The sequence below is a fragment of the Mustela erminea genome, chromosome 9, assembly GCF_009829155.1.
Source record: "Mustela erminea isolate mMusErm1 chromosome 9, mMusErm1.Pri, whole genome shotgun sequence".
NCBI lineage: Eukaryota > Metazoa > Chordata > Mammalia > Carnivora > Mustelidae > Mustela > Mustela erminea.
This window is the reverse complement of record NC_045622.1, coordinates 18,836,754-18,851,728: the sequence shown is the minus strand read 5'-3', so window position 1 is coordinate 18,851,728 and position 14,975 is coordinate 18,836,754. Positions and strand designations below refer to the sequence as shown.

Sequence of the window (14,975 nt, the reverse complement as noted above, 5' to 3'; positions counted from 1 at the left end):
AGTGTCACCTTCTTTTGGTGTGGGGAGCCTGACCATGATCATCAGAGCCTACACCGACCATGTGACAGGCACCCTCCCTGGCTTTAGCGGCATCGAGGTAAAGCTGACTCTGATCTCTAGGGGTCCCCAATTCCCAGCAGACCACCATTCCGTGGGCCAGCTCTGAGCCTCCCATCCCCACGCCGACTCTGAGCTCTCATCAGTAATCCTCCTCAGTTCTTTCTATCAGCACTGCAAATATCCAGGAGAATTAGCCAGCTCCACCTGGAATTTCCCCACAGCACATGCTCAAGTGCCTGAGACAGAGAGCCCACAGGTGTATTTGCCTAACACGAATATGAATTTACATGCTGCCTGCAAATGCCTCGGGTAAGTCTGTCCACATAAACTGGTTCCCAGTTCTGGGTATGAGGACTCCCTGAAGCCGGCTGTTTTCCAGTTCCTCTCTGTACTCTTGGCTTGTCACTTAACCATATCTCTGAACCCTCATAAAACCACAGCACGGTGAGTGGGAAGGGCATATCCAAGGGGAGCTTTGTAGAGGGGGAATGTGGCCCAAACTGCCAATCCCAGCAGAGCCCTAGATGCCCCTTGGATCCTTCTCCTTAGGGAGCAAAATACCATATTAGAAAAAAACTAGATCTTCCCAATCCTGCTTCACTCTTTGTTATAACTTCCTGGAGCTCCTGATCTTAGCCCCTGCCCCGACCCCAACCCTTACCTAGGATGATAAACCCAGGCTCGGGTCCCCAAGGAATGACTGTGTGGACAAAGACAAGGAGGGGCTCATCCTGTCCAACCCTCTCCCTGGTGGGGGAAGCACAGGTCCAGAGAAAGGACAGAACTGTCCACCAGGGGGTTAACAGGCAGCAGGACACCCCAACGCCCAAGCACATAGGGCTCAACAGTGCGAGGTCAGAGACTCCCCCTCTGCCACCCTACTTTTTAGGACACTGGATGGGGAGGAAGTTCAAAAGACTGAGAGAAGTACTTCTGTTTCTCCTAAGAGGAGCTCCTCGTGACCATGTAGGGAACCCATCCTCTGTGGACCTATGGCGTGGAATCTAAACCCGGGGAAAACTGTGCCACTCGTCTGGTTCCTTCCTTTGTGGACCCAATGGGCCTTTGGTGGCAAACTGTGATTACGTGGTTGAAGAATGAGGCAGGCCAGGCGGCGACTAGGACACAGATGCTTTTTTGTTGGTGCTGTTTTCGTTTTGTTTGGTTTTGAATGGCGCAGACGTTCTCTTCCTAACTTAGGCTACAGCAGAGTCTCTGCCAGGTCCCAGCCCGGAATGCTTTGGCCCGGAAGTAGCAACCTGCTGCATTGCAGCAAAGGGCAGCAAAGGACAGGGCTCCCGGAACGCTGCCTTTCTACCCCTAACAAAGTTCACAACAATGGCAGTGGCGGAGTCCAACACAGAAGGGGCCTCCCTCACCTGCTGCAAGGGCAAGATTTTGATGGAGATGAACATCTCGTTCCCTCTCCTCTGTTTGGGGAACTTGCTGAAATCCCCTAGGGGCTTTCCAAGCTAGGCCTATAGGTGAAGTATACAGGGTGTTCGCAAACAGGTTCTGTCTGCAATCTGGAACCAAGAAGATAGAACTAGACGATTACCAGGTCAGACCGCTGGCAGAGAAAACTCGCAAAGGTAAGCCTGACCATTCTCTACCCTCGCTAACTACCCACGGGTCATCCACTCCCTGACCCACACACAGGGTCCACCCTGGCCCAGGCCTTGCCCTCTCTCTGCACTCTGCCCCTCATGAGCCCTCATCTCCATAGATACTGTACAGATAAAATTCAGGTCACTTCCTAGGACCAACAGGCTCCACTTACCCCTTCCTACTTCCCTATCTTGTTCAAGTAACTATGGAAAGTTGTTTTTTTTTTTTTTAATTTGCTTACAAGGGAAATGAAAGGTGGCAGAGCCCATCCAAAAACATTTGCAGAACATTTAATACCTGGAGACATTCTCGATAGAAATCTACTGAAGCCTGGAAGGAATGACTTGGGGGGTGGCGGGGGGGGAGTCCTAGCAGGGAACTCCAATTGTTAATTTATTAATCAAGCAGCTAATGTAAGGGCGAGGCCCATGGAAAGTCTTTGGCCAAAGAGAGAAAAAGCAGACCTTCAATTACCCTTCTACTGGTATTCTTGGTCCAGGGAGGTGATGGGTGGAGAGAGCGCCAGGGCCTGGGTGAAACCTGTTTGCCTTGGCTACTCAAGCCAGAGAGAAGAGATCCTCGTCACATGGGCTGGAGCCTCCATCCATCCTACTCCCCCGCTCCCTGGCTTTCCTGCAGCTTCTGTTCAGCCCAGAGTTTGGAATTCAATCCAGGAACAGGCATGACAAACACTATTTTTCATTTCCATGGAGACCAAGGCCTGCAACAGAACCAGGACTCCATGCCCGAAATGCCAAAACAGCCTGACCCACTTTTCCCCCTTCCTGCAAAAACAAAATAAGTTTGTTTGGGTCTTGCAAGGGCTCCGGGAGAAGCCAGAGCTCCTGTTATCTCTTTGGACATGCTGAAGAGGAATGAATTAGAATAACCTTTGCAAACCCAGATGATGCTACAGAAACGGTCAGGCATGAACTGCTTTACCCTAAAAGCTCTCAGACCACCTGGAATCCATCCGGCATCCTCGTCCTAACCTTCTGGAGGGAGAGGTTCGCATCCCCTGAGATGTACTTAATGGCCAGCGATGCTACTCCTAGGATCCGAACTCAAGGGACTGACTTCCCCAACTTCCTCTTATACCACTTCCCCCCACCCCCAACCATCTCTGGCGTCCTAGGGCTTTTCTGTTCCTAAGACAAACCAAGTCTACCCCTGCTGGAGGACATTTGCACTTGCTGGTCCCTTCTGCCTGGAACTCTTTCAGAACTGAAGTTTTGGATCTTTTTAATCTTCAGAGTTCAAATGTCACCTCCCTAGAGCGGTCTGTCTTGGAAGGACCACTCGGCTGGGTCTAAGGTGGCGTCCCTGTCCTCAGGCAATCATTATCAGAGCCTGCCTTTCCCCCTTCCAGGCATTTAGGAGAACCTGAAATGGTCTGCTGTTAGTTTGTTGACTTTTTTTTTTTTTAATTAAAGTGAACACTGTTGGGCAGGTATGGTGCCTGGGTCGCTGGGGCCTCCAGCACCATGACTGGCACTTGGGACCACAGACTCACTGCACGAATAAAGGAATCAGCTCTTTTTAAAGCCATTCGATCCACTGTTCTGCCACTCTGTTAGACACTGCTTTTTCTCAAGCCTGCCCCGAGTCTGCCTTCTTATAACACCAGCCCACTGGTTCTTATTCCGACTTCTGGATCCAGGCAAACTGAAATCTGACATCACTTCCAGGTTCTCTGCTGGCCTGGCCCCTTTCCTGCAACATCAGGATATGTGTCTGAGTTTAAATTCTGAGCTGTTCTGTGCTTTTGAGAAAAATGGCTCTATCTTCCTGTGAGTCTGTGTGTCCCATCTCCCGAAGGATCACAACTTACCTTATTAGGGTGAGGGGCGGGATCTTAAAAAGCAAACAAACAAACAAAGCTAATTAGACAGTGCCTCCCCGAAGGAAAGGTCTTCCTATAATTGCTCATTGAGGGGGGGGGGGAGAGAGAGAGAGAGAGAAGCAGGAAGTGAATTTCCCAGGGAAGAAACCAAATCCTGTTTCTAATTTCCATCCTCTCCTCATGGCACAGACGGGGTGAGAATATCAGCCGTTGCATGCACGCCTTCAACTAGTTCCTCCCTGCATGGGGCTGGAAAGCGAAGCATTCAGGATGGAGCACAAGATGCTGAAATTCATCGCAGCAGCTTACTGGTGTGGAACCATTTCCTTTCCCCGAGATTATTCACTACAGGACAAACACCTACACTGGGAGACAGTCCTGCTGGGTTCGTGGGCAGCGCTGGCTGAACGGATCTGCAGTGACAATCTGTTGTTTGGAAGGGACCATAGTGGTCTCGTAATCCAATCTACCACTCCCCCCAACCAAATGCAGGAATTCCCTCCATGACGCCCTGCCGACAGCCACCGAGCCCAGGCTTCGGATCTCCAGTGAGAAAGCACTCACTGGCTGGCTTGCACAGCTCCAGAGGGATTTTTAGCACCATAGTCCTTATTTCTCCACAATTCGTGGTCACCAGGATCCATCCAGCTGTCCCTGAACATCAGTCTTTGGAAAGTGAGCTAACCGTGCTGACTGGATGTCTGCAAACAAGCATTTCCTCACAAGCATTTCTTCAACACCTACTATGTGCCTCCAACCCTGAGAAACCAAAGGGCCCCAAAGAGCAGTGACTATGTCAGGGCTCTATGCAGACACAGAAAGATTAAACACACATATCAGGGGCACCTGGGTGGCTCAGTGGGTTAAAGCCTCTGCCTTCGGCTCAGATCATGATCCCAGGGTCCTGAGATCGAGCCCCGCATCGGGCTCTCTGCTCAGCAGGGAGCCTGCTTCCTCCTCTCTCTCTGACTGCCTCTCTGCCTACTTGTGATCTCTGTCAAATATATAAATAAAATATTTTTAAAAAATTAAAAAAAAATAAACACACATATCAAACCGATGATGGGCACACGGTAGGGACTTAACACTTTTAAATTTGACTATCAGTCTCAGCCAAATCTAAGTACAATCCCACCCAAAGTATTCCAGAAGCCTCAGTGCTCGTTAGAACAGGACCTTGTGAAAGCAGAAAGGTGCTAAGCCCATCCCAGGAAGCCCCCTTCCTTGAAAGAGATTTCCAGTCCACTGGGAGGCCACAAACCACTGGAACAAGGCAGGGAGGGGTTCAACTGAATAGAACTTCCTTTGCCCGTCAAGGGCCCCTCCCCCATCCTCTACAAGAGAAATGTTGTGGCTAAGCCTGAAAGGAACTTGAACACGATCCATGTATCTGTCATCCATCCCCCATCCATCCATCCATCCATCCATCTGATAAACAGCTGAGGAGACCACACTCCATGCCAGGTAACGTTCTAGGCACTAGGGATACCGGCTCTCCCTCTAAGGAACACACAATCGGTGGGAGAGAGACATGTAATGAACTAACACCATTACATGTCCGTCTCTCCCAACCCCGTGTGGTAAGAGCTACTTGGATTCAGTCAAAACTGCTCCCCTCACTACCTGCCAAGGGAGCCAGACAGCCCTGACTCAGCCCCTTCCCTATGTATGATCTGATGGCAAATGCTCCTCTCGGAGCTTCAGCTTGAATTATGCGAGAAGTGTGGAGGCCACCTGATCCCCACAGAGACATGACAGGAAGAGGACAACAAAGAGTGTCTCGAGGACACACTGTGAACTCCTGAGTGCAGCAGCTTCTCCACCTAGAGGGACTCAGCTCTCCATTCAGCGGAGGATGCAGAAACAACACCTGGGCACTTGGGGGTCTTTGTGAATGCAGCTTCCCCAGCCGTCCCTCTTCCCAGAGGCTGCTGCCATGCTGTCTGAAGAAAGCTCTGAGCTTGGTGGTCTGGCAGACGAGGGGTGTGTAGGGTGCAGAACACGGAGGGTGAAGCAGCAGCATTTAGAACACCCTTCCCAACCACCCCCCTCCCCACTCCTCCCTACCCTCACTGTCAAAGCCAAGTGCGGCAAAACCTTTCCAGACCCCCGTGGATTCAAGTCCCGTTGGGATTTACTTTTCTGCTGGAGAGCAAACGGAAACAGGCTGAAGAACAACCATTACGTTAAAATCACAGAAATTTTAGAACAAAGACGACTATAAGAGGTCAGCCAATATGCCTGGCTGGAAGCAGACAGACTTAAATCACTCGAGGGAGGCTTCGTCCTACTTGAAAATGTATTCTGGGTACAAAAGTCCAGGGCCCCCCTTTGGGATCCTTCTCACTACCCTCTGCTACCATCAGGAAGTTCCCAATGATTAAAACAAAAGCCTGTTATAATGCATTTAATGCCACTTTCTCCATTTCAGCTTTCCAGGACTCGAGGTCAGTTAATTAACTAGAACCCTTCCTGTGTTCCTACCCTCCTTTCTTTGCGTGGAATGATTCCAGTTCTTCAAACCTACTTTCAGAAGTTAAAAATCATTTGTCCTATGATCTCCCCACCAAATCTCTGTTTAGATTATGCCTCAAGTGGTGGAAAAGATACTTAATCGATGATGTGGTTCAGTTCACCTTTGGACAACTCTTCTTATTTTAAGCTCAAACTATTTCCTATGGCTTTCTACCAAAGGTCCTATTTTTTTTACTTCCCTTGCAGACACAGAATAATCTAATTCCTTTTTAAATAATTAATTAATTTATGAATTTATGGGAGAGAGAGGGAGAAGGTATGCTAGCAGGTGGGTGCATGCGAGGGGAGGAGGGGTAGAGGGAGAGAGAGAGGATCTCAAGCAGACTCCCTACTGAGAGCAGAGCCCGACTCAGGCTTGATCCCATGACCCTGACATCAGGATCTGAGCCAAAATCAAGAGTCAGACGCTTAACTGACAGAGCCACCCAGGTCCCCATAATTCTTCTATGTGCAATTTATATAGTTTTGCACGATCCCTCAGCGCTTTCTCCTCCAGATCTGCCAGTCCCTCCGGCACTGCTCGCACAGCCTGGCTATGGACCCCGCGGCCACAGGGCTCACTCTCCTCTGAATTAATCCCAGTTCATCCCAATCCCCCTCATATTCTCAAACCCAGAAATGTAATCCCACAGAGAAGCACTCTGATGAGCTCAGAATAGAACAGAACCACCACCCCATGTGCTTTTGGAAATCAGAATGCAAACATATATTTTTGGAATCATCTCCTGAATCAGGAGATTCTGGAATTAGTCACTGTTCTCTTATGAGTCTGGCTACAGCCTATAGGCTAAGGAGAATGTATGCATGTGCACCGTACATATGCACAGCCCTACAAGGAACACCCCACCTCCATCCCTTCCCCTAACCGGACAAACCCGAGTTCGGTGAGATGATGAAAAATCCATCCAGTTCTCACCCCGACTCAGGTTATATCACAATTCTGAATGTTTATTTATTTCCAGGCCAGATGCAAAACCACAGACATCACAGAGATTTCTCTTATCTGGAGATGTCAAGTCCTTAACAAATGTTTTCTCTCCTCCTGGTCCACAAACATTGGTTCCTTGGACCCTCATAGCTTGACTCACAGATAAGCTGAGGTTTTGCCAAACTGGCTGAGAGCAGTTCTAAGGTCATTAGGAAAACTGAGTTCAGCCCTGTCTGGTCCATTACCAGGAACCGAAGGGTGCGTGTGTGCAAACACACATGTAGTGAGGGCTGCCTGCTCCCTTCAGACCTTTCTAAGGAAGTCTCAGGTGATCAGGACCTTCCAGTCTGTCTAGTTCAGGTCCAGCAAACTATGACCTAGACAGGCCAAATCCAGCCCACCATCAGTTTTTTTTATGCCCCACAAGCTAAAAACAGTTTTTACATTTTTAAATGGTTGGGGAAGAAAAGAAGAGTATCTTGTGACATGTGAAAATTATATGCAATGGAATTTTCAGAGTCCCTAAATAAAGTTTTATTGAGAACTCAGCCACGTGCACTCTTTCACAGACTGTGTCTGCGGCTGCTTCTGCTGGACAAAGCAGACTTGAGTCGCTTCAACAGAGAACAGCATGGGCCACGGGGCTGAAAATATTTATTACTTGGCTCTTTCCAAAAACAGTTGGCCAACCCTTGGCCTGACCATGTATGACCTTGAAAAGGGTCTTTCCTGTGATCCTGCTTCTCTTCCGTCAAGGTGGGAAAGGGGGTGTCTGAGTCCCACAGACAAAGAACCTGTGCTTGATGACTTCACAAGCGGAGGGAAAAGGTCTCAGGTGTGCTCCCACCTGCAGAAGAGAAGCAAAGACCTGGAAAGAGAGGAGGTTTCTTCTAGGTAGCATACAAAAGCTCCCTTTCCTTCGTTCTTTCCCAGTGGGGTACTACTTTCCATGGCCTTGACACGGACACGCTTCTGCCATGGGCAGCTCCCCTTTCAAAACATCCCATTCTCCTTTCCCTTCGTTCAAGGTCAGCTTTTTCCAGCGTGGTCCTAAACTTCTCTCACCCGTGGAGTGCCACTCAAGGCCAGCTGGGGGGAGAGGGAAGGCAGGAAGCAGAGGAGGAAGAGGGTGTCCACGGAAGCGCAGTCTGCTAGCAAGTGTCAGAGAAGGTCAAGAGACAAAGTCCCCTCTCCCCAGCTCTGGGTGAGAGCTTGGCTGAGTCCCAGGGAGACAGAGAGCTTCAAGGCTCCCCCCACCCAACTAACAATGCAAGGAGGTGTGGGGGAGTAAGGACCAGCCACTGGGTATCTATTTTCTGAAAACACATGGCAAATCTCTGAGCCAAATGCAGGCTAAGCCAAAGAATAAACAAATCCCTTTATTTCCCTGAGACAGGAGCTAGCAACTTCCCCTCTGGTCCTCTCCTTCCGCCAGCCAGATCCAGCCGTCCCAGGGTCCTCTCCCTGTGGGAAAAGCAGCATCTGTTCCTATCTGAGAGGGTGGCCTGCCTTGTAACCCTCCTGCCTCCTTTCCCTTGCTAACCACTGCTCTGGTCACCGAGCCCCCAGCAGGGGCACCGCGGAGCTAAGTTGGTGGGTGGGGAACAGGAGCACATGGCCAGTCCACACCTCCCCCCGAGGCTCAGGCCAGGTCTCCATGACGCACCGCTAATTCAGTTCACTGGCCTCTGTTCTCCAAGTCATGGGACCCTGAATAAGTCCTGCTGGTCAAGGGGACCCCTGCGCCCAGCCCACCCCCTCCCTCCAGCCGACCAGGGCCCACCCTTCAGTGCTCCGAAGGTCTGCGGAAGCAGGGCTACTATGAAGGAAGGCAGGAAGGGGGTCGAAAAGAAAAAAGCCAGGGAGGGAAAGAACATCTCCGCAGCATGATGTCACACCGGCTGCTTTCGGATCCCCCAACACAGAACAGAGGCAAACAACATGGACTCCGGATTTTACTGTCGTGGAAGGTTTGTGTTCTCAGCAGCTCTGAGCAGCCTGCGCCAGCTGGAAAAAGCACACGGCCAGACAGACAGGTCCTCCTCCTTACAAGCCCCCAGGGCCTCGACCAGACCACCCCACCCCCAACCAGAGGTGGGGGGAGAGTCACCCCTCCAAAAAAAAAATGCCCGGAGGAGACAAAGATAGACTGACACATACACACACACAAGCGTCAGTGAGCACTAACCTGGAAGCCATTAGGAACGGTAGTAGAGTGCAGTGCGGAGGAACTCATTCATTCATGCATTGGGCAGTGGGGGGGCGGGGGCGGGGAGCGGGGCCCTGAGGACGGCGGAGGGCACTCACCTCCATGCCCACCCCACAGCCCTGGTTCTAGCGGGGAAGGGAGTGGGGGCGGGGCGCTCATGAGCTCTGGGAGCTGCCTTGCTCTGCTGTTTCGCACGGCTCTGGAACTGTCAGCATGACCCCCCTTAGTTCCTGCCCCTCCCCCGGCGGCTGTTACTTGGTGTGGTCGCGCAGCCTACAGAAGTCCCCCTCTCCCTCGCCCTGGCTCCCTTTCTTTCTCTCTCTCTCTCTCTCTCTCAGACAGCTGTTCTCCGGTCCCTGCACGCGCGCGTACACTCAGCCACGCACCCCTGTGCGCGCGAGCGCGCGCGCGCGCGCGGAAGCACACACACACACACACACACACACACACACACACACACACACACACACACACACCCTGCCGCCTGCCACTTTACATAACGGAACTCTCTGGTGCAGTCAGCTTGCCAGCTCTCCATTATTCATGCCGGGCTGGAGGACAGAGCAGCCCGGGGGGCGAGCATGATTTCCTCTTCATCCTCCCCATCCGACAGAACACAAGATGATGCTCCCAGGAGATTCTGCGCCCTTGGTCGCCACCAATTATTTCCCAGGTGTTGCCTATTAGGTCAACCTGTATCAAGGAGGGGACGCTCAGTCAAAACACAGGCGCCTGGCTCAAAACAGAGCCTTGCCTCTCTCAAAGGATGACAGCTGCGCTCCCAGACTGAGCCCTGGGAACAGAGGAGGGGAGGAAGGCAGTGCTGGAGGCCACAATCCATGCGAGAAAATGGCTGAGGACCTCTTCAGGGTAGCCTCTCCCAGAATTCCACGATGGAGGGCTGATGCTTGCAGCCACGGAAAATAACGCCCTCGCGACAAAGGAGGCTCCTCTGAGTCTTCAAAGTCCTCAGCTGCGCCTTAAGAAAGTTTCTTCCTCCTCTCCATTCACCGAAATGCAGTGATTTCAGGGCTACTGAAACAGCGCCTAGCAAGTGTTTTTTTCAGAACAGAGGCAGTCTCTTCAACAAGGGTATCAGTGAATATTGTGAAAGTCATCCATGGCTCAAAAAGCACTTTCCCCCTCAAATCAAACTCATCTGATTTCTACAACACTCTTCTATACAGGCCTCACTACGACCACATCTAACATAAGGATGCTGAGCAGCCCTGGAAAGTAGAGGTTCCCGCAGCAAGAAAGGCTGAGCTGAGAATCCAGACCACTGGGCTGGAAACCTCATGAAAATCAACTAGCCAATGCCCCAGGCATGCCCATGAGCCTCTGCAGTTATCACTGCTGTCCTCTGATGGGAGTAGCAGGGGAAGCCCGACCGCGAGCCCAAACAAACAACAAAAAGAATGATGATGGTCAGCTCAGTGTTTCACCAACTTTAGTCCCCCTAGGATCTTGTTAAACCACAGGTTCTGAGTGGGAGGTCTCAGGGAGGGCCCAACGGTTGGTTTCTCCGAGACCCCCCACGGGATGCCCATGTTGCTATTCCAAGGGCCACACTTTGAGGAACAAATGGTTGGTTTATGCATTCTCACCCTTAGGATGTTCCTGAAGGACAAAGTCTTGTCTGTCTGCACAGGATAATGAGCTGAAGGTGAATACTAATTATAATCCATTGAGGTCACCTTTGTCCTGGTCACCAGACCCACTCTGGGAGCTAATACTTCTCAGGCATCTGTTGGCAAAACATCTCACTCTGGGATTGCCAAGCCTTATAGGCTCGGCATTAAAGGTCTTTCCAGGATTGTTTCTGTCTGCAGCTTGTTGATAAAAGAACAGCCTTGTGGTATCCAGGAAGCACAGAGGTTGAGTGTCCGGACTTCACTGACCATGAACCTAAAGGAAGTTCAGCTCCAAAGAATGGTGTGCTGGAGATGTCCTGGGACACGTGCTCTGCCAACTCCACCCACCCCTACCTGCCTGGCTCACATCCTACCTCTTCTGAAATACCTTCCTCCCTCTGGACTGCCCCACTCCTACCCCTCTTTGTTACTCCACAGAAAGAGCCTGCACTTTGGTGCTGAACTGGCATGCAAAGCTAAGTTTTGCTGCTTTCTGGCTTTGTGACCCTGTGTAAGTTCACGTACCCCCATCTCAGACTCGGCTTCTTCTTCTGAAAAAGCCAACAGTTTCTCTTTCCTCTTGTACAGAGGGGGTGGGGGGGACAACAATGCAATAAAACAAATGCATGGAAAAGCACCCAAGAAAAGCTAGTACCTCCCCCACCCCTGCCATTATAAACAACCATACACAATCTGAAACCGAACTGGAGGTTCTGTTGTTCGCTCTGTTGGCTTTCTCTAAGAAGATTCTAGGCTACTTCTTTCATGTCCTTCCAACACGTAGGAGTACTGGGTACAGCCCAGGTGTTCAGTAAATGTCCTTGTACTGATTGTCCCGTCCTCTATTAAGACAAAGACAAAGGGGTTGGTGGAGTCAACCAGCCAGCGCTCTCATCTTGGTTCCCCCCCTCACCTACTACGTGACTTTGGACAAATCGGACTCACTTTTGGGGGGCTTTCCTACTTGGAATACAAAATGCACAAATTCATCTTTCTTCTGAAACACTTCTACGTCCCTCTATTGTGTTAGGAGCTTCAACGTTGAGATTAATCAATGTGGTTAAAAGGGCAGGCTAACAGGTGGGATGATCCTGACTTCACATGCGGCTTCTCTTCTCAGTGACTGATTCTGTGACCTTTGGAAAGTTGGTGTCACTAAGCTTCAGGCTTCCTCGTCTTGAGTCAAAAAGCAACAGAATCTTCCTGACTGTGGGAGGATTAAGTGAGGTGAATACATTCACTGTATCTGACACAACACCAGTCTGATAAATAAAAATATTATCACCAATATTGGTTAGAAACAATAGCTATTAAAACAAACAGTGAAAGACCTACTTCTGAAACCTTCACCTAAGTCTGGACCTAAGAAAAATCTCAGTGTCTGGGGCACCAGGGTGGCTCGGCTGGTTGTGAGTCTGCCTTCAGCTCAGGTCAGGATCCCTGCGTCCTAAGATCAAGCTCCAAGTCAGGCTCTCTGCTTAGTAGAGAGTCTACTTCTCCTTCTCTCTCTGCCCTCCCATGCTCGGTGTTCTCTGTCTCTGTCTCTGTCTCTCTCTCTCTCAGTCAAATAAATGAATAAATAGATAAAATCTTTTAAAAAAGAAGAAGAAGAAGAAGGGGCGCCTGGGTGGCTCAGTGGGTTAAAGCCTCTGCCTTCGGTTCAGGTCATGATCCCAGGGTTCTGGGATCGAGCCCCACATCAGGCTCTCTGCTCGGCAGACAGCCTGTTTCCTCCTCTCTCTCTGCCCATCTCTCTGCCTACTTGTGATCTCTGTCTGTCAAATAAATAAAAAATCTTTAAAAAAAAAGAAAAAAGAAATATCTCAGTTCCTTAAGCTGCATGTGTATATACACGTTATTTCCCACTCTCACCACCCCCATCACGAAATCTTCTCTGCCAGCCCCCTCCCCAGTTGGACCTCATTAAATAATAGGGAAGTCACAGAGCAGGCAAATCAGAGAATCTGGACCATGTCTGCTCTTAAATCGTAAGCCTTTCTTTAACGATTAGAAGCTCCTTACTTGGGGCGCCTGGGTGGCTCAGTTGCTTAAGCATCTGCCTTCAGCTCAGGTCATGATCCCAGAGTCTTGGGTTCAAGCCCCACATCAGCCTCTGCGGTCAGTGGGGAACCTGTTTCTCCCTCTCCCTGCCGCTCCCCCTGCTCGTACTCTCTCTCTGTGTCGAATAAATAAGTAAAATCTTCAACAACAACAACAACAACAACAAAAGAAGCAGTAGCAGCTCCTCACTTGAGCTACTTAAAACCAAAATGATCCTGATAAAAAAAACAGAAACAGTATCTTCTATGTGCGATGCAACTTGCTACTGATGTGAATGACCTCTTTAATTCCTGCCCACAATGTTATAAAACAGGTGCTTATCATCCCCATTTTTTCTGATGGGTTAACTAAGAGGTAGGGGGCTGGCTAACTTTCCAGTAGTATTTGATTTATAAGGAGCAGAACGCGTATCCAAAACCTTGGCTGCCTTCCCTGCCTTCCCCAAGTCCCACTCTTAACCACTGCATCACCCGTGAAGAACGAAGGTGCTACTGACGTCATCAGGAGGCCAGGGCCCTTCTAGTGCTAACCGTGTTTAACAGATTTGCACTGCTCCCTCAGACTCCCTGGAAGTCCCCGCACAAACTCTGCCCAGCTCCTGAGTCTAGGAGATCCAAGACCTGTGACCCTAACGGAGCAAACTACATTTCTGCAGATTCAATGTACCCGCCCCTCCCCTTGGTCCCACTGCCCACCCCTCCCCACCCCCCACCCCCTGGCCCCAACTCAACACCGGCCTTTTCACAGCTGAGCTATTTGTCACCTAAATTCCCAAACTGCTTTTCTGTAAATGAATTTAGGAAATGGAGGTAAAAGTAGGTATCCTTTTCTGAATTAAACCTTTCCCTTAGAGATATGGAAAACTGACATTAGTTTCTATTTTTGAAAGGAAAAGAGGTTTTTTGAGTCCTGTGCAGTATCAAAAGCACTTTCTAAAGAGCGCCCTGGAGGACTTGGGGGAGAAGAAGAAGTTAAGGTACACCTGCAAATCCACTCCAGTCCCACTCAACCCACTCCTGTCTGATCACATTCTATAGAAAGAAGGTTGGTGTCCACAGAGCATCTTGCTTGCCTCAAGTATTTAGTAACTGCTGGGGACAAGAATGAGGGACAAAGGATAAGGTCTTATTATAGCTTTGAATCCTATTCCCAGCCCAACGAGAAAGCAAAAAGCTTTTTTTACATACTACATCCTTCCAAACATTTTAACTACATCTGAATTTCTGGAGTGATAGGCAAAAGTGAACCTGACGGGATGCCAGGTGGCTTCAGTGGGTTAAGCCTCTTTCTGCCTTCAGCTCAGGTCATGATCCCAGGGTCCTGGGATCGTGCCCGCATCGGGCTCTCTGCTCAGCGGGGAGCCTGTTTCCTCCTCTCTCTCTGCCTGCCTCTCTGCCTACTTGCGGTCTCTCTCTCTGTCAGATAAATACATAAAGTTTTTTTTTTAAAAGTAAACCTGACTGTATTACTATTATCATCCAAAACACAGGTGCTTTTATGCAGCATAAACATCTAGGAGATTCCTGAAGTGTTTGGCAAGTCAAGGAAGGAAAAGGAACAGAGATCTAGTATTTACTGAGACTCAACCATGTGTTAGCCCCATATTTTATTTCCTTATAAAATTTTTCTTTAATCTGGTGAGAAAACTAAGCATAGAAGCCAATCCTTACCCAGGGGCACACAAGTACTTCAAAAATCTACCTTTTGGGGCATCTGGGTGGTTCAGTTGGTTAGGCGTCTGCCTTCAGCTCAGGTCATGATCCCTGGGTCATGGGAGGGAGTCTGCTTCTCCCTCTGCCTCTGCTGGTCCCCCTGCTTGAGCGTGCGCTCTCTCTCTACGTCAAATAAGTAAAATCTTTATAAAATAAAAATAAATAAAATAAAATCTACATCCTCACTGTACCATGCTACTTTCATAAATAAATACCTATGACACAAAGGCACTTCAGAAAGTTCCCATATTTAACCATGACCAGTCACAATCATAATTTTGTATTTAATCCTTGAAACGACACTGCAAGGTAAAGCCCCACTGTTCCTGCTCAGGCCAGTGATCCACTTATGTCTGCTCAGGTCCAAATCCAGCCTTCTCTGCCC

General features: G+C 49.7%; 1 protein-coding gene across 16 annotated transcripts in view; it reads right to left on the bottom strand.

Moving 5' to 3' along the window:
• Window positions 1–14,975, bottom strand: part of GRAMD1B (GRAM domain containing 1B) — a 243,565-nt gene that overhangs the window by 53,138 nt on the left and 175,452 nt on the right. The window contains exon 1 of one of the 16 annotated variants that reach the window (XM_032357896.1): window positions 9,282–9,619. The exons of 14 other annotated variants lie outside the window; for them this stretch is intronic. Coding sequence is in view for 1 of the 2 variants with exons in the window: in XM_032357895.1 (XP_032213786.1) it covers window positions 9,163–9,173 (11 nt within the window). In the remaining variant the exon portion in view is untranslated. One more of the 16 variants, XM_032357895.1, reaches the window with a different exon arrangement.